Genomic DNA, 22,644 nt, shown 5'->3' on the forward strand with positions numbered 1-22,644 from the left:
AAAAAGAACCTCCTGCTATAGCTATCGATATAAGCTTTGCTTATGCTGGTCTGATATGGTATCTCTTCATCAAAATCAAAGCGGAAGTTATAGAAGAAGTAGCTTCACCACCACAAAACTTTAGGAGATTTCTATACCCAAACTGGAGATCTACAGACCTGTGAACTGGAAGCCACGGGACTTTCACACGGGACTCCTAAGTGCACACTTTCCACCACCTGTCTCAAAAGCTTGTCTGAGACACAGAAGTCTTAATTAAATGCAGATGAAAAGGGGCCTTGAGTTGATTTTCACGTTTAACATTAGACTTTCTTGATTTAAGCAGCTCAGTAAGAAACAAGACATAATTGAGGCTTGCTTTTAATTAAACATATAGATATATATTTATTTATTTACTAGTTCCACTAAGATATTGCTTAATTTTCATTAATGCTGCTGATTTTTTTCTTTCCATAGAACAACATTCTTGTTAATCTTGCTTGGATGCAATTAGTTGTGCTATGTTTATCTTCCTGGTTTCACCATTAATTCCAGTGTGGAACCAATTTATTTGTATTTTTCACTGCTTAGAACATCCTTCCTACTGAAATCCATCAATAATGCCATGATTCACAGTGTGCTTTTATTTTGGGTGGAAGGAAGTGAGGAATTGATTTGGGGGAAGAAATAAGAGGGAGGTGACTGTAAAAGACTGTTCACTGGGTGGCATGGAAAGGTAATGTTTCTGATGAAGGACATGTGTCCACTTTTTGATATAATTAGGGTGCTGTGATTGGCTCTCAGTTTTCCTTTCTGTTCCGTCAGAGACAGATGACAAAGAAAAGACTCCAGTAGAGTTATTGCATCTCTAAACATGCAACAAACATAAACAGCCAAGCACCTTAATGGACTGATCCACTGCACATCTCTCGCCTTGTTAGGAGTCAGGAGCTAAAACACCGACATATCAGGATAGCTCAGATGTTCTCTCTGTGGAATGTATGCAATAGTCTAAGCATTCAAGGCTTACTAGAAAACCATGCCTGAAAATGAATCTGGGGCCTTCAATCAAGCACTCTCTGAAGTAAGCTCTGCGCTTCCCTCAAAGTTTCCCAGCCTGATAACCCTACTTGGTTTTCAGTTCCCCCTTGAACTGGGCATCATCTGTGGCCGGATGAGTAGGTGGAGAAGAAGTAAACAGAAGCCATTTCCAATTCACAGCATGTCTCCAGCTGCCTTTTTTTTTTTTTTCCCGCTTTCTACAGATACCCAGGGGGACTGGTGGAGCAGAGACTCTAATCATTTTAGAAAAGAGAGCAAGCTGATTGCACATAACCTATGCCTTATCAAAACCCCCAACTGAAATACTCTCATTTGTGAAATAATATTTACTAGGCCTCAGTATTTTCAATATCCATTTTCATTCCCATATGCTTGGATTTAGTTTCTGCCAGTTATTAGCCGAAAGGCAGCTCTAAGTCCTAAACTGTATCCTACCTAGGGTGATGGGAGGGCCTGCTCTCCACACATTTTTGGACATCTTCAGCCTCAGTCCCCGACGTGAATGAATAAATGGGCGAGTTGAGTTTTGCTAACAGGAGAATGGGTTCCAAAGACCATTTGTGTGCTACGAGGAGGAGCTCCTTCACTTCCATTCCAAGAAGGGGCAAAGCAGGTTATCTGATGATGCCTTTCTCTAATGTCACCTCCTGTCCCCTGGTTTCACTGAGGGAACCAGAGGGTGTCTTCCCAAGAACATTGCACCTGGAGTCATCGTCTGCAGTGTAGCTGTGCTTGTCACATCAGTTTACACTCAATTTATGTTCGATTTCGTCTTTGGCGACGACCCAACGTGGGCAAATACGTGTTCCGCTGTATATTATGCTCATCTCTAGGCTATCCTGCTAAGGTTTTTCCTCCTCAGCTGAATTTAATAAGCAGAAAAAGAGAAATGGTTTCTAGTTTCTGAGTGCTCACCTTAGGCCAGGTGCTGTGCTAAGTACTCCACGTGCATTATGGCATTGACTCTCTACACAGACACCGAGAAGCTAGGTCACTTGCACAGGGTCACGCAGCCGGGGAAGCGCTGAGCGTGGAGTGCTCTGACTCTGCATGTTGCCTCTCCTCTAAGCGCCTGTGGTGAGAGCCAGCTCCCAGGTCTACTAGATGCTCAGAAGGGATGAAATCTACAAGCACAGGCAGCATCTCTCCTCCATAGAAAAAGGAACTATTATCAGAAAGCACTGAAACCTCTGTGGCCTTCTTTCCAGGGTAAGAATAAATGTGCTGAACTGTCCTTTAAGGCACTAATGACTGGGCTGCTGAACACCACGGCTGTTGTTTTCCAGGCTGACACTCGGCTGGTTCTTTTTCTCTTTATTTTCAGGCTAATAATTAGATATAAATCCCTGACAGTACTTGAACTGTCACCCCAGGGGGTTCTAGATTTCTTTACTATTGTTTGCAAAGATTTCATCTGAAAAAAAGCCCTCTGAAACCAGATGTAAGTTACACTCAGCAACAGCTTTAAAAAAATCAATTATCTATTTGAGTCTTTTGAAGAACGTATGCTCCTCTCTCCTCAACTTGAGAGCTCAAATCTTATTTTTACCTCCAGTCTGAAGACTAAAGATGCCCAGGAGGACTAGCTAAGGTGGCCTCATAAAATGTTGTTTTCATCAGCACCTGTGTCATTGCCAGGTTTGCTTGGACAGCATCCAGGCTCTTGGAATGTGCTTGACTCGGGGATTTTTGTTTCTGTTTTAACATAAATTTGTTTGGTACATATAGTGAAAATTATTGTAGTGGCTTCGCTTCTCAGGGGAGAAATATAAAACTGCTCTTTATATGAATAAATTAATCTCTTGGCCTTGCCTCCGTGCCAGGTGGCTTTGAGCAAGGCATTGAGAGGCCAGCCTCTGTGTCCCCCTCTACCCTGTTGCTCTGTTCCTCTCCAGCACCCGCACCCACGTGTGGCACAACTCCAGTGGTTGTGATCATGGAACATGGCTTTTCTCTGTGTAAAAATACCTGACCCAAATGGGGCACTTTAAATCCTTTGACGAGCAAGACAGAGTCATAGAAATAAGTAACTGGCTCAGGTGGGGATCACTGGCCTCATTAACACATGTTCAAGCACCTGAGCGCCCTCCCAGGGGACTCAGTCGCTCAGGAAAGGTCTGTTCTGAGACGTTCCGTTCCCATTACTTTATATTACAGCTCCTTTGGAGAATCCCAGTTGCTTTTGAGGAGGGAGGCAAAGAGCTGGCTGGTCTCACTACTAAGTCTAGTCTATTCATACAGTAAAGAAAACGATTCTAGTCAGAAGGCCCAGGGATGAGATTTGGTACCTATTCCAGCCAAACTTTTTAGCCAAATGTATTCCAGGAGACTGGATCTAATACTTTTTTTCAGAGATGTAAAACTAACACAAGAGTATTTAATTTTACTGATTGTGATGCTCTTGAAAAAAACGGACAGATTTTTTGGTGTAATTTCAAGCACAGTTCTTTTAGGCAGTTAATAAAGATTCCACAATCTAATCAATCAGCTTAAATCATAAAGATTCTATAGTTTTCCAACATCTTTCTTTGAATGGAGGTGAGAACAACTGGTATTTGTTGATGTTTTCAAATACGTTCCTGCATAGGACCCAGGGTAAGATTTTCTGCTCCATTTAGTAATACTTGTTACCAGAACAATCCCTAGTTGCTAGTTGGGCATAAGCTAAAGATATGAGGAGACATGGGTTCTATTGAATCCAGGATAATTACATTTTTTAAAAATCCATATGTATGTATACTTGAATCACTTTCTGTACGACTGAAATTAACACAACACTGTAAATCAACTACCATTTAAACAGTAATAGATGCATAAAAAAATCCAAAGTATATGTTTAACCACTCCAACTGGGAGAACTGAACAATTGGTAACATTGCAATAAAGGTTTCTTAAGGTAACCAAATATATGCCTTCTCTAACTTGCAAAAATGAGACTTTTGAACATTACATTCTAAAAATGTCTGGCTGAGCTGGGGGTGGAGAGTGAGACACATTCCTGGAATGGGCTACCTGGGAGGTGGAGCTGGACGTGTCCCAGCGCGGGGCTCTCGTCCGAGGTGGTGGGCGGCTGTTCCTGCAACTGCTAGGGAAAGAGGTAGCAGTGGGGAGAGGAACAGTTCCAGTACTTTCCAATTGCCCTCAGCATGAGGGCACAAGAGAAAAATTTCCCCCCAAAGAATTCATACAATGATTGGTATGTACACAAAAGTTCACCCATAACGCAACCTAACCTCAGCACCTCCAAAACAAACACTGTTTTTAATAAAAATGACTAAGAAAGCCTTTATGGACTGACCGAAAGAGCTAAATTACCATTTATTTTAAAAATTAACAAGTAGAGAGCTTCCATGGAAGATACAGTCCATGTTTTAAACAAACACACTTAAACTTTGCCAACAACCCACTTGTTTAGAATGGAAGTCCACCGGATTTTATGTTGTCAGTTCAAACTTGAGGAATTTCACAAAGAAAATTAGGAAGCAGAATGAGTTGTCTGTTTTGGAAGACAGGTCTATGATTAAATAAGACTATTTGAAGAGCAGGAGCCCCGCGCTGAGTCCCACATCAGTGTTGCAACATCTGTGTGAGAACAAGAGCTTCAGTTTTGCAAATCTGTGGCATGAGCGCCCAGTCTGGCAGCAAGGCTGACATCAGGTTGCAGTTTTCAGACTTTTATAAATCATTTTTCTCCACACTGGACTCCTTACTAAGCATTTCTTATCATCCAAACTGAGGAAAGATACTTGGTCTTCGACAACGATTAACAGAGCTGAAAAGCTGCTGTCTTAGAGCCAGATGACTAAATGATTGCTATGTTTACGTTTAACCATTAAATCCACTATCACTGCTATGCAGTGCTGTCTTAAACATTAAATAATCAATCCAATTATCCAGAATGTAAGGTTAAATACTTCATTTCCCTCCGATTTGATGGATGGGTACTTGAGCACGAAGCTTATAAACTCAAAGTAAACACCAGGGGAGAGTTCCGGCACAGTCTCACTTCTGACACCAAACACTGTCAGTTGTGCTTAAATCTCTGAGCTACTGGTGGGATCATGTCCTACATGGATGGTGTTGCCATAATCCATTATTTTCTGCAGCTGTCAAACTGGAGGTCTTGAGCTGGAAAGGTGCTGCCCCCCAAAATGAAACCCAGTTGCATCTGGAAGCCTACACCTCCATGGGAGCTCAAATCAGGCTGAGTGCAGTTCTGTGCTACACAGAACAGCTTTCTGTGCAGGAGGTAGGCTATTAAATGCTTTCCGAACTCCATTAGTTACTCCTGCCGAGAGTGAAAAAGTCCTCATAAATGCATAAAAATTAAATTGCCTATGAGGTAAGGAATGAGACGGTACTTTGCTACCAAATATTATTTTCCATTTAAATGGTCTACAGTCACACACACAAAGCAGAACCAGAGAGTGCATACTTGCAAGGAATGCAGCACTGACCAGGAATTCTGTGCCTGAAAATCTCATGCCATCTCAGTCTTTACAGTCTCCTGATTTGGCTTCAAGTTAACTTCCACTCTGTCCCCCGTTCCCACCTACGATGGAGCCCACAGTGCCATTCCAGGCCAGACGTGGGACTCAGGCTGGCCCAATCAGAGCGTCAGACTGTCTCTGTGCCTGAGGGAGGGAGGCACGTGGCCCAGTCAGCACTGAAGGGCAGTGAGGGGTGGAGGAGACTGTTGACAAAGGGCGTACGCTCTTTTCCTCCCCTCTCCACCCCCTGAACTCTGGAGGTGGGTCTGGGATTGTGGTCAGCCGTTTTACCATCACGTGCAACCTCTGAGTGAAAGCAACAAGGAGGAAAGCTGAAAACTGGAGACACTGGATCCTTAGGACACTGTTTTGAGGCCCACTATCTAGTTTTATGTACATCTGAATTTTCAGTTATATTAGCCCACATTAATAAATCCCACATTTCTTAGATTTAGGTTTACTTTCATTTGCAATCAAAATAGGTAACCAATTAAAATGGAAAATGATTTCAGTTGACATCTATGTCTTGGGAGAGACGTATCTCCTACAGATAAGGAGGGACGCTGTGAGGCAGGTGAGTGGCTTGCTGAGGCCCTCTGCTAGTTGACAGTGGGACTAGAACCAAGGTCCCCTGCTTTCTCAGGTGATATCTTCACTATTACTGTGGGGAAAATGAATGTGCTGGACTTGCTTAAAACTTTTAATTAAAACTTTATTCTGATCAAAAGCTTACCTATTGGATATTATTATAATACTTAAAAAATAATTTATAAGTTAATATTTTAAGTCATCCTTTGCACTGTTACCTAGGATATGGACTTGAAAATACAGTGATAAACCGAACGTCTCGGTCACGTGCTTGTGGTCTGCTGTAGCAGCAACAGAAATTAGCCCAACAAAAAGAGCTTAAAATGTTTTATTAAGTATATATAATATTACAGGGAAATATTTACAAAGTTATGTTTTTTAAATAAAAAAAGTATCTTGGCAAAGATTGCAGATATTCAAAGCTTCAAACAGTGATAAATTGATTTAATACATATAAAAAAACCTTTAACGGTAACACAGCTGTAAAACAACTTTGGTCTTTAAATCACTGCAAAAAATGGCTACTGACAAATAGCACACCTTTAATTGCTATGGAAAAAAGCCCCCAAGAGAGGATCCTGCACATAGCAACACTGGAGTTTTCTTTCTTTAGAATGGTTAATGGGTATTTATACGGTGTGTGATCTAATTCTCAATGATGGCTTTTTGTAAATAATGCTCTGCTTAATAAAAACAGAAATGCTTCCTTGTCTCACCAACTTTGATAACAACACTTTAAAGTTTCCACTGATGTTGCCTTACAGAGAAGCTTATTACGACTGCTCTCTTTTTTTCAAAAAGCTAAATTGATGGGGAAACTGGCTGTGCATGTTAAGTAAGAGCTGTCAAAAGCCAAAGGCAGGAAAATTTCCTGTTTACTGCTCATCTCCTAAGTCACCTGGATTATCCCCATTAGCCACAGAAAATGACTTAACAAAGGACCCCAGTGGGTGATGGCAGTTAGTGATTTTGGAAACATGACACATGTAAAACTAAGGTTTCTAAACAAACTCTCCATCAAATAAAACATGATAAAACGATAAAGGGTTGCCCAACAATCTTTTCTCCACTTTCCAACAACAGGTGAAAAAAGGGTGTGTAGTTCTATACATACACCACAGATGTCTGTTTTTGAATACTCATGTTAGGGCTAGCGAAATCCAGGTAACAAAGAGCTCAATTATTATTAATGAGAAGGAAGAGTAAACGTACCACTTTTTGAGCTTTATTATAACTCAAACTACAATTTGGTCGGTCACTTACTAAACTGACTACAGCATCCTGAAGAGAGCAATACTCCCAACTACAGGATAGCCCCATTGATGTAATTCTAACATTCACAGAAATTTAAACAGGCTGGATATGGGGTTTCCAGGTTAAAAAAATCATTACCTTTTACCGTTTTCAGAGCATGTGAGATCTGTCTATAAAGAAAACTCTCTAGCTCACCCTATTAAAAATAGTGGCAAATCTAAATACTCTCAATCATCAAACTTATGCAGTGAGTGTCTAATGTATGCAAAACACTGCAGGAAGAGAAGAAAAAAAAAAGGAATTTTTAAATTGAATGAGAGAAAGAAGACAAAAATCCAATAGAGCTACACAGAGACACATGAAGAACTAGGAAAGGAAGGTAAGAGATGAAGGAGGCAGCTACAAAGACAGGGGTAGACTGCAAAGGAGAGCCAGTGGGGGAGGAAGGCTGGGAGGATGTTTGAAGGAGAGAGAAATTTGATTTGGCTGAAAAGGCTGGAAAAATTTGTTGTCAAAATGACAAACGGTGTCACTCTGAGGACATACAGTAAATAAAAATGAACAAAGAGTCGGCGGCAAAAATTGGGACCAGTGACTAAAAAAGCAGATTATGGGGAGAAAAGTATTTGATGCACAAAACATTGTTAGCAACTTTAATTTGGTGTGGCAGAAAACTGGGAGCCAGTGTAAGTCTAATCTAAAGAGAGCGAACTGGCCCAGCGATGCCCAAGCAACAGGGCTCCCGCTGCCATGGTCCCTTTTCCACAGAAGCCGATGATGGGTAAGATCACCTGGCGTTTCTCCTGCAACCTCTGTGCGATGTCTAGGGCAGCGCATGCCTCGAAAGACAGGCAGCATTAAAGGAAACACAAAGGATAAGCTAGCTCCAAGGCTGAACCCCAAATAAATGAGAGCTGACTACATATTAAAAGGTAAAAGTCTAATTCATAAAAAAGTTTACTATAAAGATTTTCACACCTGGCTGTTTTCTCAATAGAGAATAGCAGTCTGGATCTTTTTCAAGTCCATCGGCTTTTTCTCCTCCTTTCATCAAAATTGGATTCTAAAGTAACAAATGATATTAGTAAAATATAAATATTTTCAGAAGGAAAAAGAGCAGCAGGAGCCATTAGATTTGTATAAAGAGTACAGCTCCCTCTACATATGGTAACGTTCTGGACAGCAACACAATTAGGGAACTTTTTTTTCTTTTTCTTTTCAAGAAGAGCTGTCTTCATAGTGTGTTTACTTTTCTGAGAGGCATCAGCAGGTCATACATTTCGGTTTGCCACGGGCAAACCACTTGATCCCAGCATAAAATATGACAATTGATTTGGCATAAAAGAGGTACACGGGAACATTCAGTGGACTGAGAAATAACCATTAATAATGCAACTACAAATAGGAATGTCTTATTGTTATTACACCAACAGGAAGAATAACTTGCATTTTTAGAGGGCATTGGTGAGCAGTCAAATGCTTGACAAATTACCTAGAATTTTTTAAGGTTTTAAGTGATCAAATATGCACGTCAAATGTAAGTCCACCCAATAAAGATCCGTTTTGAACTGTTTTTACTAAAAGCATGAAATTAACATTTGCTCTCCTGTAGGCACCCCGCCGTTGTCCATACAGAAGATGCATGTGCCTATCTTACACATGTGCACACACAAACACACCCACAGGGAAGAAAACGAGCGCTAATACTCTAATAAAAGTACTCCAGGCGATCACAACTGTCAGAGTGTTAATCTTCTTCTAACAGGGGGTAGGAAACGTGGGGGTTCTGATTTACTTTTCAATCTTAGAGTAAGGTGAGTACGAGGCAGGACTACAGGAGGAGGATGACGGGTGTTAACCATGCAACACAGATACACAGTAATAAAGACCCCCTTCAGGGCTGGCCTGTTGGCCTGACGGTGACACACAGTATGTTGCCATGCAGGAGACTCACAGTCCAAATCTCAATCTCGGTTTTTCATGCCCCAGATCAGAAAAGGAGTGAAGAAACATTGTAGATTGTGCCTTCAAATCCAAGGAAGGGAATACATATGTTACAACCATCGCTATTTTTGCCGAAAAGTGTGAACATAGTTCTCTGAGAATAAGTCTGGCTCCTTTCTGCAATGATGCTACCGTGTCACTGGACCATGTTCAAAGAGGAGAAAAAGTGCTACATCTTGTACAGCAGAAGCAAATAACAGGAGGACAAGACAGGATGTAAAGGGTTGTGTGAGGGGGAGAAAAAAAACATATCCATCAATAAAATTACCCTAAATCTGAAAAGGGTCTGGTACACTGTATGTTGAAGGAAAAATGTGTGAGTGGCAACCCCCAGGAATGAAGACCATGAACCCCATGACTGACAAATCACATGTAGGCAGCATACACGATGTTCCCAACCAAATTCCTATCTGTACTTAATGTGTTGTTCCCTTGAGGACACACTACTCTGCTAACATCACAACTGTCAAAGTGGCTGTGAACCTGAATTTGCTAAGGTTCGATGGAAGCCACTGTTCTCAAGTATCTGTGGGTAACCGGGTTAGTGCCAGGTAATTCTCATCTGGAACCAATTTAAACTGGTGGCCTGGAGTCAAGAGGCCCAAGATCTGAAAGGCATCATTCTTGGAAGTTGCACACTCTACTTTTGCTCCTAATTGAATAAAAATAACAACAACAACAAAAAACTGGACCTCAATTGGGCACACAACACAGATCATAATTCTTTTATTAACTAAATTAAAAACACTTTAAATAAAAACTTAACTGTAATAATCATTCGAAGGCCAACAATTTACTTTCTCCCATAGATGGAGACTAGTTACTTTTCTTGTTTTCTTCTCCCAAACAGTGAATCAAGGCCATGGTGCTTTAACACAGGTGAATTTCTTTCACGTCTTACTACTCTCAGAATCAGAGTCCATCCCTTCACTTCAGTTACTCTGAAAAATGGAAAAATGAACATATAATTGCTATGTGTGTCTATTTTCTATGCATTAACAAGTTGACATATTTAAAAAATTGAAAATAAGTTTTGGATATGCAGTATTTAAAAATAAGGAAAAATTATTTAATCTTAGATTTGCAAAGGTCACAGACATAAACCTGGTAAATCATTAGCCTTTTTGGTTACAGTTAAGTAAAAGCCAATTCCAAGTGGAAATAAAAATCATCAGTCTGATATTCTCTGTTTGCTGGGTTGGCTGATGAGAAGCCAAGAGATGTTGATTTTTCAAAGCAAAAGATATTGATCCTAGAATAAACATTCTGTCACATTCACTTTAGATGGACACCATTCACTTGCTTAAGTCAATCAAACACATGATTAGGTATAAGTGAAAGAGGAAATGGTACTGTGGTCCCAAGAGGGTGCTTGGGACCTCACTCACTGACAAGGCAGACACACTGTGAGCACTGTACACTGTCAGGAGGAAGGGCCCACCAGACAGGCATTTGGAAAAAACCCAACAAATTCTCAACAGCTAAAAATTAAGGGAATTTCAAAGGTCGTCATAGATTTCATGTGCTACGAACATGCAAAAACAGCTATAACTCCTGTTACAATGGCACAGACAGTCACATCTTAAGGGAAATTAACAAAAGAAGAGGCATTCAAGGTTCTTCTACTGGTTTTCTGAAAATGGAGAAAAATTTAGTTTCTTCATACAACTACAGAAGAATGACATCACAGTAGGAAAAGGAAAAAAACAAAGAAATTAACACCAGAATGTAAACGCAGACACACCATGCCACACTTTCAGGTACCAGTTCTTTTTTAATGTTATTTAATGTATTCCTACTAACCATGATTTTTTTTTTTAATGAGGGCAGTAGTTAGAATAACAAAACATGCATTTTTGTAATAAAAGCTGTGACACAAACTTAAAAAAGTGGGAACATTCTGTGACTGCTTATTGAACACAGTGTAATAAGCATTGTTTTAAACTGAGTCCAACACACAACTGGCATGTTTTCAATCTTAGGCAAAAATTAATTGCACTCAGGGAATATAGCCTCTTGGGTTAAATGCTGCACTTTGCTCTAGAGGTGAGCAGGTAGGTCACAGATTTTACAACAGTAAAATAGAAAGCAAACTATTTACGTGATCAAGGAATGATTATAAAAGTCGAAGGTAGGAAGAAATTTTTGACAAAATAAAAACATAGTTATTAAAATGTTAACAGAACTGAAGTATCACGACATGTTATGGTAAAATCAAAACAAACACTCACAGCACTCAGAATCTCAGACTCACTTATTATAAGAACTGATAGATCTATGTCTTTGAAATATTCAATATAAATTAGAAGTTATTAGCCCAAAGTTCCAGAAAAAAAGCAAAAGCTGGAGCGAATAAACATTTCTCTCTCTCTTTGTAAATCCTCTCCCAAAAGGTTAGAACACAATTCTTGCTTTAAAAGCAGATATATTAAGTCTCCATGGGATAAATGCAATAAAATCACCAACACAAGCACGAAAGAAACCCTGTCAAGACAACAAAGATTTGTGCCCGATTATCTGTCTTATAAAAAGCATTTTAAAGTTACAGTCACCCGACACTGTAACTGAAAAATGTTTTTAAAAAACGTTTTTAAAAGTAATTCTCTGTTACGAGCAATATAACTGGAAAGTCTGATTAGTGACACCCTACAGCATTTATATTACTAGTTTTGCAACTATTAACACAGTAGATTTAAGTTTTATAAACCAAGAAATGTAGGCCTTTATGATTTGAGTGTCCCTTTTACTAAAAAAAAAAAAAAAAAAAAAAAAAAGCCACACTTCCAAGAAGCAATTTTATTTCTTTCAATGTCCGTATTTTAACCCACCTATAACTACAGGTGCACTTTATACTTACCATCATTCATCATTCCTTTTGATTCTTTAAATGCTAAGAATTAGTAACAAGCCAAGCAGACAGTTAGTAAGATTCCGCAATTAGAAATCATTTCTAAATAAACTAATATGCAGCAGGATCATGCCAACTATTCCACAGCTCTAAAGCCAAGTTAATTTCAAGGTTATCATTTGATTACAAAAGCTTTCTGTGGATCATACCCACAGCCTACACAAGTCAGCTGGAAATAAAGATCTAGATTTAGGGAGAAAGAAAGTGAGATGTTTTCATCTCCCTCCATGATGATAGCCTGTGTCTTCCTGAAATTTATAATTAGAAGCTGAAATTATCTGGGATTCTTCTCTACTGGGGGTGTTACATTTCCTCGTGGCCAATTAAAAAGGCAGTGGTCCCCTCACCCAAATATCACTTGGCTAGCACAGGCAACTACTCAAGAGACACAGAACAGTGCATTTTTCTCAGAGGTGACAACATTACAAAAGCAACACTCAATTCTTGATGAAAAATCAAGAAAAGAGAGGTTAAGGCAAGAAAAATCCTAGATTCTTCCCAAGGCATAGACAGCACTTTAATTGCTTTGGGGGCCAGTTCAAACTATGATCTGGTAACGGATCAACAAAAATATACAAATTTGTAATAACCACATACCATTAAGGGGTTCCTCTACAGCTTTCTGGAAAATATTTAAAATATATTTACATAAAATAGAATTTATTTCATGTCCTTTTATACTAAAATTTATATACATTAACATTTAAACTATATAATAAACAGTGAATCCTATAGTCAAAAAAAAAAAAGGAAGGCAACATAGGTTAGTTAGAAAAGCAAGCTTGCAAAGTTTTATAATAAATAACTGCATTATTCTCTTAATATACTTTTTGTCATGCAGAATTTCCGATCCCACCCTGCCTCTCTCAGTTCAAGAAATCCTAACTTCTTGAAGCACAAACATGAATAGTAATATAATAAATAATACAGTTAAACCAGAGATGAGAGCAAAACAGAATCATTTTCAAGTCATGCAAATTGAACTCAGTAACAGGGAAAGAAAATGTGTTAGGATTTAAGGGTCTAATGGCTGAATTGTCTCTAACAGAGGTACTTTTAAAACTTCTGGCTGTTTGTGACCAAGGTAGCAATGGCATCAGTCTTTTTAAAATGGACACCTGTGTAAGATGCACCCTCACTTCCCTTGCCTTTCAGGCATGTCTGTGGAGGCTTGTCAGATAATCTCCACTTCCTGCCATGGACAGGAACCTTGCTTTTGGCACTGCGGATGAGTGAGCATTAATCCTTTAAAGGAAGATGATGACATATAGTCCTTTCTAGATCTTATTTCCATAAAGTAGCCCATGTGCCTGTCACCATGATGAGTCTCTCTCTATAAAGGTTTTTTCACCCCCCTCATTTATCCCTCTCAGTTTACCTCCTAAATTTGCTCCTTTCCTTGGAATTTCCTCAGATAGCTTATTAAGGTATCCAAGATACAGTGAAAATGACAGTACAGTTTGGAGGAAGAAAAATGTTTATAAAATGAGGGAAAGAGGGAAATGAATCCTAATTCAGAACAGTCATTTTTCAGCTATATTTACATTTATTTTACAGACTGTCAATTTTAATGAAATCCATTTATTATAAACCCCTCTCCCTCATTTTTAAGCCTGAAATCTCATTCCGTGTATGCACATCAAATGGATCCAACAGGTGAGGCAATATATTGTAATCAGCTTCCTTTAGCAGATAATGACCGTTATTCTTACACAAAAACTTTCCAGTTCTGGGTGTGAGAAGTCTGCATAATCTTAAGGAATCATTTATTCTATCCCACTGCTACTAAATGGCCAGAGGTTTTAAAATAGATTGGATCTATTCATGCAAAGGTCATGAAATGACTTCAGTGTTCTCTTAATTTGATGTTACACTAAACAGCTAGCAAAGGGGTTCAATATCTCAATTACCATTCTTCAGTCTAAACCATTAAGCAATTCATTTAAGAAATTTTAACTTACCCTTGGAGGCTGTATAGTCCTGTGATCAGAAGCTGATAAAATTAAAAAAAAAAAAAAGTAAATTTAATAAATGGAAGAAATTAAGGCAATATTATGTTTAATTTTAAGATAAAATGTTCAGGACTAAAACTAAAAGTGTCAGAATCTCCACTGAAAGAGTTCTGGCTTTGACAGTCTATTAAAAATACAGAACACTCTTAATTATACACATTGACAGAATAAAATAATGCAAATGATCCACCTAAATCAAATAATAAACATACACATTCTACTCACTCCCACTTTAGACTCTGCATCCCTCCCTACTCAGCCCAGCTGGAATGTGGAAAGAACAGGGAGAGGACCACTCTCTGCCTCTCTTCCATCCCCCACCCTTAGCTCACTGCTCTTGTTTCCTGTAGCCCAGTCTTTTTTTTTATTCTCCCATCCTTACAGTTCTCAAAGCTCCAGATAGCTAACAAACTAAACAAACAAAAATTCGGATCCCTGTTGAGTTTAAAGAATGATTGTAGGCAACTAGTTTTAGCTACAACCAAGCCCCCCTCTCCTGCTTCTTAGCTTTCCAAGTTACCCTTCACTGCTTCTGAAAGGATTGGTTAATGAAGATGAAGGAATACAGGGCGTGAAGAAAGTGACAAAGGGAAAAGAAGTACTCTTGTTGCACAGGGAAGAAGAGAGAACTTACAATAACCCAGTGAGGAGGCCCCGAGGCAGCTAAAACCAGTCCTAAGGACAGAGTCAGGGTCCTGCAGACACAGAAGCGTCCAGTGACAGCACCCTGTGAATCACTCTGGAGGAGGGTCGCCAGTCCCACTGCCCCTGGACTGGGCAATGGCACTGGGTCTGCCCCCGAGCAGACTGCGGAGGCCCGCAGAACGGCTCTGGTCTTCTGTGCTCGTTATCTCCTGCTCCTCCACACCCACTCCATGAGGGGAAATGGGGCTGAGACCTGACCCAAGGGCAGCCAATCTACAGACGAGCCGGAAGCCGCTCAGTCTGGCTCCAACAGGGGAGACGGCCACTGACTGGCCCGTAAAGTCTCTCTCTCCCACTGGAACCTGAAGAGGAGGCACAGAAAGGCGGCTAGAAAGTTGGTGATGGGAAAGGAGGGGGAAGAGGAGACAGGAAGTAAGCAAGGAGAAGCTCAAGGCTTAGAGCCAAAGGTCAGAAAGATACATCAGTGAGAAGACACGAAGAGGAGAAGAGAACCCTGAGGAGAGGATGAGCTAGTTGGCCAGCAGGTGAAGAACTAAAGAGGGAGGAACCAAGCAGCTATCACTGGCAGAAGGGCATCAGCTCCCTCTTGTCACTGAGAGGGCAAATGATGACCCAGTCTTTAGAGATGCACTGGATTCTTCCAATTCCTAACTACTCACTATTGCACTCTCAGGGAGGCCCGGTTACATATCTGCTCTCATGAGATTTCCACCTCTGTTAGTGCCATGTGTAGTTTTAAAGTAAATCTCCACTGGAGGCACTTGGGAGTGCTTTGGTCCTTGCAACTAAACAAGAAGGAAACCTCTTTTTAAAGTACTATGGAGTGAAATATGTTGGGAATATGGGTAAATCACACTTAGCAGCCTCCCAGATAAACAAAGCAGAATTACAGAACTTTATTAGGGACAATCACGATACTGACATGTATATACAACTTACTTCAACTAAACCATGTCTTGCATCTATGTTTTATCAAGGAAAAGAGAACTGAGCAGCTATATAAATTTCTGATTGGTAATGTGAAGGCATGAAGGGTCAGAGGTAAGATTTTAGAGGTATATTTTTAAGCTTATAAATTATTTATCAGAATTAGTATTAAGAACTGCCAAGAAACTTCCTTCAATAACCCTAATAATGAGTAAAGAATAGCCTCTGAGTTCTAAATCTCAGGTCCAAGGAACGTCACATTTGGCTAGCCCTTTCTGAAACAAAGAGATCTACAAAGAATAGTGATTCAAAGGGCACTAGTCAGCTGTGATCCTTCTAATATTATAAAAGCAAACAGTGCAGAAGTTAATTTCGCTTGAGTTAATCCTCTCCAATAGGCATATGACCTATGTGACTAAAGAATGATTGTTATTTATCCGCTGTTACCATGGGCATAAGGCATTGACAGCTATATATATACATATATTTTTTTTTTTTGAAATCACAAGCCTTGAACATTCCACACGAGCTCACTTGCAATGCTTCTTCTTGATTTGTTCTTTTCTCCCAGAAACACTTGACACATGCCATAAATATATTTCCAGGTTTTGAATTTTCAGGAATACTTTTTATGTTGATATCAGATTCACCTCTCGCCAGCAAGGGCAAGAAAATATCACCGAATTTTACATATCTTTTGCATGCCATTCTAAAATATCATGGTAAATAGAGTTTCTGACAGCTAGTAGGTTGATTTGTATGGAAACATGATTATATTCCCTCATACGGAACTAAATGGTAATGGCTTAAAAAACTTAACCAGTTTTGACCCTTATAAAGAAGGAACATAAATGCCTGTATAGATAACACACCCAACGTCAGTGAGTTTAGTTAGTTCTTTTCAATCTTCTATATGTTTTTACATTGTTATTGTTCTCAGTCCTCAATTTCATTTTATGAAATTTAAACGTTTCCAGTAAAAAAAATAAACAAAAAACTCAACACCATTACAAAGGAAGAACATAGAAAATGAAATTTAAAACCCTACACTTTAAAGTAACAATTAAGGCTACAAATTTAAACTTGGAAATGATAAAAGTTAAACCTCTTACAGGGACACACACTTACTCCAAGACAGCCTGGATTTCTTTTTTAAATCAACTGAGGATTTTATTACATTCAAGTCAAGATACATTCATTAGACTTTTCCAAAATAGAGCATCTGTAACAAGTAAAAGTTACATTGGTCGCACTTACAATTTTTACTTCCCAATACAAATGCTCAAATTTGCAACCTTAATGTTATGTATACTCATGAGGTACACATTCAGATTACATATGAAAAACACGTCAAATTTTCTAGTCTACCATATCATTTAAAGAGCTACGTTCCTGTACCTTTTCTCTTCTTGCCCTTCAATTGACCGAAGGTGGTTCTCTGAACTCTGGCATCAGACAAGTTGATTTAAAAGGTTAATTTAGAATATTCTCAAAATGTCAAAAAAAATTGGACTAAATTCTTTACTTACATATGGTATACTTAAATGTTAAGGTATGATAAAGAAAAAATAATTGGGGGAACTTTTCAGGATTTCAGTTTCACTTTGATTTTAATGTGAGAATAGCATGTTTGTAATTATACCATTTTCACAGGCTTCTTAGGGGTGTAGCGGTGGGGAAGTGGGGAAAGAAAGGTCAAGAGGGTAGCAGCTAGACAATGCCTATTCCCATTTGAGTCAGCATCTCCAGACCTGTTGGTCTTTGTTAGATACAGAAGGCCTGGGAGAGCATGGGAATAAAAGAGAGCGGTCCAGATAATGAGGGGAAAAAAGAACAAAGCACTGAGCATCCGTCACGGACACCTAACACTACATCACGCTGCGTGGATGCTGCAGGTCACATACTGTTCTCAAGCATTGATGGGAGCACTGCCACCAGCAGTGCCAGCTGCAAGAACCAGACAAGTGGTGACTAGAAGACTCACAAAAACAGAGTACGTATCAACATTCGTAGTGCGACGCTCATGATGGCTACCAAAGGAATGCCGCTCTGCTTCAGAAGTCTAAACTATTTTACAGCTTGAACTAAGAAAATTTTATCAAGGAAACAACTTCTTGCTTTCCCCTCTTCTCCACCTCTACATCCCTAAGAAGCCTCTGAAACCAGCGTAATTTATGACACAGGAACTAAAGATAGGTGAATTTTACTTAAGCATTTTAATTGTTTATCAAATAAGCATTAATTAAAGGGGACAAAGAATATATAACAGAATTGAATTCAATGATTAGTCAACGAAAGCTAAAGTTCAGAAATAAAGGTAAAATTTCTTTGAAAGTACTGTGCAGGTCATGTGGGGAATTTTCTAACTGTAACAATTCAAGGTTTGAGTTAACTTTTAGAAACACATAAAGCTCACCTAAAGAAAGTCAGTCAGAAAGACTGACTTTTTTACTCTATTAATTTGTAACTTTTGATTATTTTGACAAATGTTTGAGTCTTCTTTATTTCATAAATAAAAAACAGAAATCTTTTTTTTAAAGGGAGACTAATATAAACCAGATTGTAGGGAACATCTTTAGCTTAAAGTAAGACATCACAGTAGTTTTAAGTACCTAATATATTAAAAAGCATCTATCTTTATAAATGCATTAAAAATAAGAATTCATACAGAAATCTGTTATTTGAAAACTAGAAGATTAAATATTAAGTTTAGAGACATTAAGCCATGTCCATACTTACTAACAACTACTGGAAGAGTAGTAAAGGCCTAAATTTAAAACTCAGTGTTTTTATCATATTGGTTTTAACTAAAAATATGTTAAAATCCAAGAGTCAGAGGACACTGCTCTTTGATTAACGGAAGTGACAGATTTTGAATTTCAGTTCCTGTATACTTAGGGGAGTCCAGGGCTGTAAATGGTCTGCAAGAAGAGGGGCAACTGACTAACAGGGCCCTGTGAAAGGGCTCTACCATGCAAACAATGGGCCAAGTAAACATCCTATTTTATGAATTAAAATGAATCCTCAACAATCTCTCCTTTCACTTCGTATAAAAAAGTCTATACATTCTAAAACAAGAAGCTGTTTTCTTTTAAACCAGCTAATAATCTAAACTTTGCATTCATTCATACGGCTTCTACCCTCCTTTACTGCCCCCAAAGCATTGCAATTTTATCATTTAAAAAAGCACAGCAGCATTCGCTGTGCTTTCTCGTGTTTGGAGTTACCAATACATTTCTTTGGTCCTAAATTGTAAGAATCAACCAAAATCATTATCCAGATTATACATTTGAAATTCTTGGCACAGGCTAACAAAAATAAAGTTGACTTACCAAAACATTTCAAATAAACTAATCCAAGTAATTCTGCTAGAGCTGTAATACCCAAACCTGAAATCAGAAGAGGGCCATGCACCGGGGCACACTCTGTAAAAACAAATGAAATTTTATATCAGGAATTCTCATGAAATAACTTCATGGTTTTTTTTTTAAAGAATCAACAATAACAGCAATAATAGCAAGTTTTAAGGAGAGTAATTCTTTTTCTAATTATTAAGAAACAAAAATTATCGACATATGTTCATCACTATTAAGTCAGTCAGTGAAATGACTCCAAATTATGGAAATGAACGAGCCTTTATCTGTACAACATGTTATCTTATTACATCAAGAGTAATGGAAAACAGTGTATAGAAGCCTCAGGCTCCAACCAATTGGATGGAGCCTGGTTATTTTAAAAGTTCTCCCACAAATACAGCACACACGGCCAATATTTCTCACGGCAGTGTGAAAAGCACTATTCTCAGCGGGGTGAAAATAAGAGTTACAAAAGAAAAGCTCACAACGCCAAATGTTGACAAGGATGTGGAATACCAGGAATTTTCATTCATTGCTGGTGGTAATGCAAAATGGTGCAGCTACCTTGGAAGACAGTCTGGCAATTTTTTAGAAAACTAAATATATTCTTAACGTACAACCCAGCACCTGCACACTCCCTGGTATTTACCTCAAATGGAGTTGAAACTTACATCTACGCAAAAACACGCATGTGGATGTTTAGAGCAACTTTATTCTTAATCCACCCAAAACTGGAACCAATCAAGACGTCCCTCAATAGGTGAGTGGATGAACAAACTGTGGTGCACTCATACAATGGAATGTTATTCAATGCTACAAAGAAATGAGCTATCAGGCCGCAAAAAGACATGGAGCAACCTTAAATGACTATTACACTAAGTGAAAGAAGCCAATCTGGAAAAGGCTACATACTGCATGATTCCAACTGTGAGACATTCTGGAAAATGCAGAACTATGAAGACAGTAAGAGGTGGTTGCTAGGGGTTTAGCGGGTGGATGAACAGTCAGAGCACAGAGGACTTACAGGGCAGTGAAACTTTTCTGTACAGTATTATGTCTACGACTATATATTTATCAGAATCATAGAATGTACAACACCAAGCATGAACCCTAATGTAAACTGTGGATTTTGGGTGATAATATGTCAACGTTGGTTCAATGACCATAACACATTTACCACTTTGTTGGGGGATGCTGATCGTGAAGGAGGCTATTATGTGGGGTATACGGGAACTCTGCACTTTCCAGTCAATTTTGCTGTGAACCTAAAGCTACTCTAAATGATAAAGTCTATATATTAAAAAACAAAAGAAAGAAAGAAAAAGAACAAGAAAGAAGAGCTGCAGTCCAAGAGAAATCTTACTAAGACAAACTGAGACTAGAGCAGTTTAGGACTCTTACCTGAGACACAGAGGCTTAGTCCAACCACAGAGAGCACGTAGCCCAGGCCCTGAAGGATCAGTATGGCAATGGTGAAGGAGGACATCTCAATAGCTGGAGGGAGGAAAAGTGGGTTGAGAGTATTTAAGAAGCAGTCACTCCTACTTGTATTTTGTGCAATCAAGAATAATATCCTTTGATCAAAGACTGACTCCATAGCTCCTTGTCAGATGGTAGACTCTTTTCCAGTGACCTAAACCTTGCCTCTCCACATAGGTAGTCAGCTCCAGATTCACACATTCAGCAATCTCTCAGTTCCACAGTGAGCTAAGCTGGACTGGCAGTTTTTACCCCAAATCTTAAAACAATACTGCTTTCACCAAATTTGTGCATTTCACAACGTGAATGGCTTTTATGTATAGCTTTACCACACGCACACAAAATTGCTCAGGCGGGGAGAACCATTACGCAAAAATGCCACTGTAAACGTCCTAGCCTATCTCCTGTGTGTCTAGATCTGTGTTTTTATAACAAATCAACACCCTTCCAATGCACAGCAAGCCAGAGATGGGCTCTAAGACAGGCCAAGAGTTAAACGTGCAAATAGAAAAAAACACATTCTGCAACAATAAAAAAATATGTTAGTGACTTACTCCCCAAATGCAGTGAAAATGACTCCAATTATAGGTTGGATATCTATGTCATCTTTTAAAACTACAATGTTAAGATCTGCCAGTTACTAAAAACATAATAAATAAAGCCGCTATTTGTTATTTATAGCCCTATATTGTAGAAGTACTTTTTTTAAACAGAGAGGCCTAGCGAACGAAGAGAAAGGGCATGCTTAATATCTACTTATAGCTTCAAAAACAAAAACATGAAGATAATCATTAAGAGATTATATAGCATAGTTTAAAAAATTCACTGATACCAAAGACATACGAAAATCACTTTTTTACAAGACGACTGAGTGCCTTGAAAAATACCTAAGCTAATCTTAAAGTTAATCCATATGGGGGAAATGTCACTAAGAATAGCCTGCGAAGTCTTTTAATAAACCAACTTCTCCTGAGTTCTTAAAAAAATTACAAGAATATTTTGACCCAAAATGCCACTTTTTAAATGAAAAAGGTGGGCAAAATCATGCTGAAACATCAAATACTTACCTATTATAAACACACAGTACTGTAGTAATATTAATATTGCTGTAGGAATTACAATTAGACCAAGTCCACAAGCATTCTTTGCTGAATATTCACCTGTTAATTAAAAATAATAATTATTATTTTCCTACATACCTCCTACTTTTATGGGGACATTAAAGTACTTATTAAATGTATCAATCTCAATACTACTCTTATAAACTGCAAAGGGTTTAAAAATATGTATGTTTCTCCCAAAACTTCTCACAAGAATAAATGACTATTTTTTAATTATTCAAGACCAAACTAAGACATACAAATGTCAACATCTAAGTCTCAGTATGTCAAACCTTGAACTGGCTCTGCCTCCTTCTTAACTACCTTACAGAATTCCAGTGGAGTCATCTCTTACCATTCCCTTCAGTTTGCTATATTCGGTCTGTCCCAAAGTCAAAATAGTTGTTCTTTCAAGTTGTCTTCTGAATTCATCTCCTCCCTCCCCATGTTTTCACTAACTCCAGTTGCAAACACAGCTGTCAAATTTATGTGCCTAAACCTTACACCTATATTGTACTCTGCTCAAAAAGCAACAAAGGCTTTCTACAGTCTACACTTTTGAGTCCCAGACTGTCTCTGCTGTTTCTACCATGTGCTACTCACTTTTATCTCCCACTCCCACTGCCATCCTCCAAGGGCAAGTTTCAGATAGATCTGTTTCCCACATTCATTCCCACTTCTGTGTCTTGGCCAATGAAGAGTGCCTCTGTAGTGGGTTGAATGGTAGCTCTAAAGCTCTGTCCACCTCCACATCTCCCAAATCTGTGAATATTAACTTATATAGCAAAAGAGCAAGCATCACATTACATAGTAAAGTAT

The 22,644-nt window shown here is 38.7% G+C and overlaps 1 protein-coding gene across 6 annotated transcripts in view; it reads right to left on the reverse strand.

Annotated features, from left to right (window-relative positions):
- Positions 1-6,433: 6,433 nt before the first annotated feature.
- CD47 (CD47 molecule) overlaps positions 6,434-22,644 on the reverse strand; it is a 50,726-nt gene continuing 34,515 nt past the window's right edge. The window contains exons 5-12 of one of the 6 annotated variants that reach the window (XR_004319518.1): positions 21,793-21,885; positions 20,648-20,740; positions 19,223-19,315; positions 17,289-17,335; positions 14,247-14,278; positions 12,883-12,907; positions 12,235-12,267; positions 6,434-10,318 (exon numbers count right to left, since the gene is read on the reverse strand). Coding sequence is in view for 3 of the 6 variants with exons in the window: in XM_032478558.1 (XP_032334449.1) it covers positions 10,314-10,318; positions 12,235-12,267; positions 12,883-12,907; positions 14,247-14,278; positions 19,223-19,315; positions 20,648-20,740; positions 21,793-21,885 (374 nt within the window). In the remaining 3 variants the exon portion in view is untranslated. The remainder of the gene's footprint in view (positions 10,319-12,234; positions 12,268-12,882; positions 12,908-14,246; positions 14,279-17,288; positions 17,336-19,222; positions 19,316-20,647; positions 20,741-21,792; positions 21,886-22,644) is intronic. The other 5 variants (XR_004319517.1, XM_032478558.1, XR_004319516.1 and 2 more) reach the window with 5 other exon arrangements.

Source organism: Camelus ferus, chromosome 1 (genome assembly GCF_009834535.1).
Source record: "Camelus ferus isolate YT-003-E chromosome 1, BCGSAC_Cfer_1.0, whole genome shotgun sequence".
NCBI classification, from domain to species: domain Eukaryota; kingdom Metazoa; phylum Chordata; class Mammalia; order Artiodactyla; family Camelidae; genus Camelus; species Camelus ferus.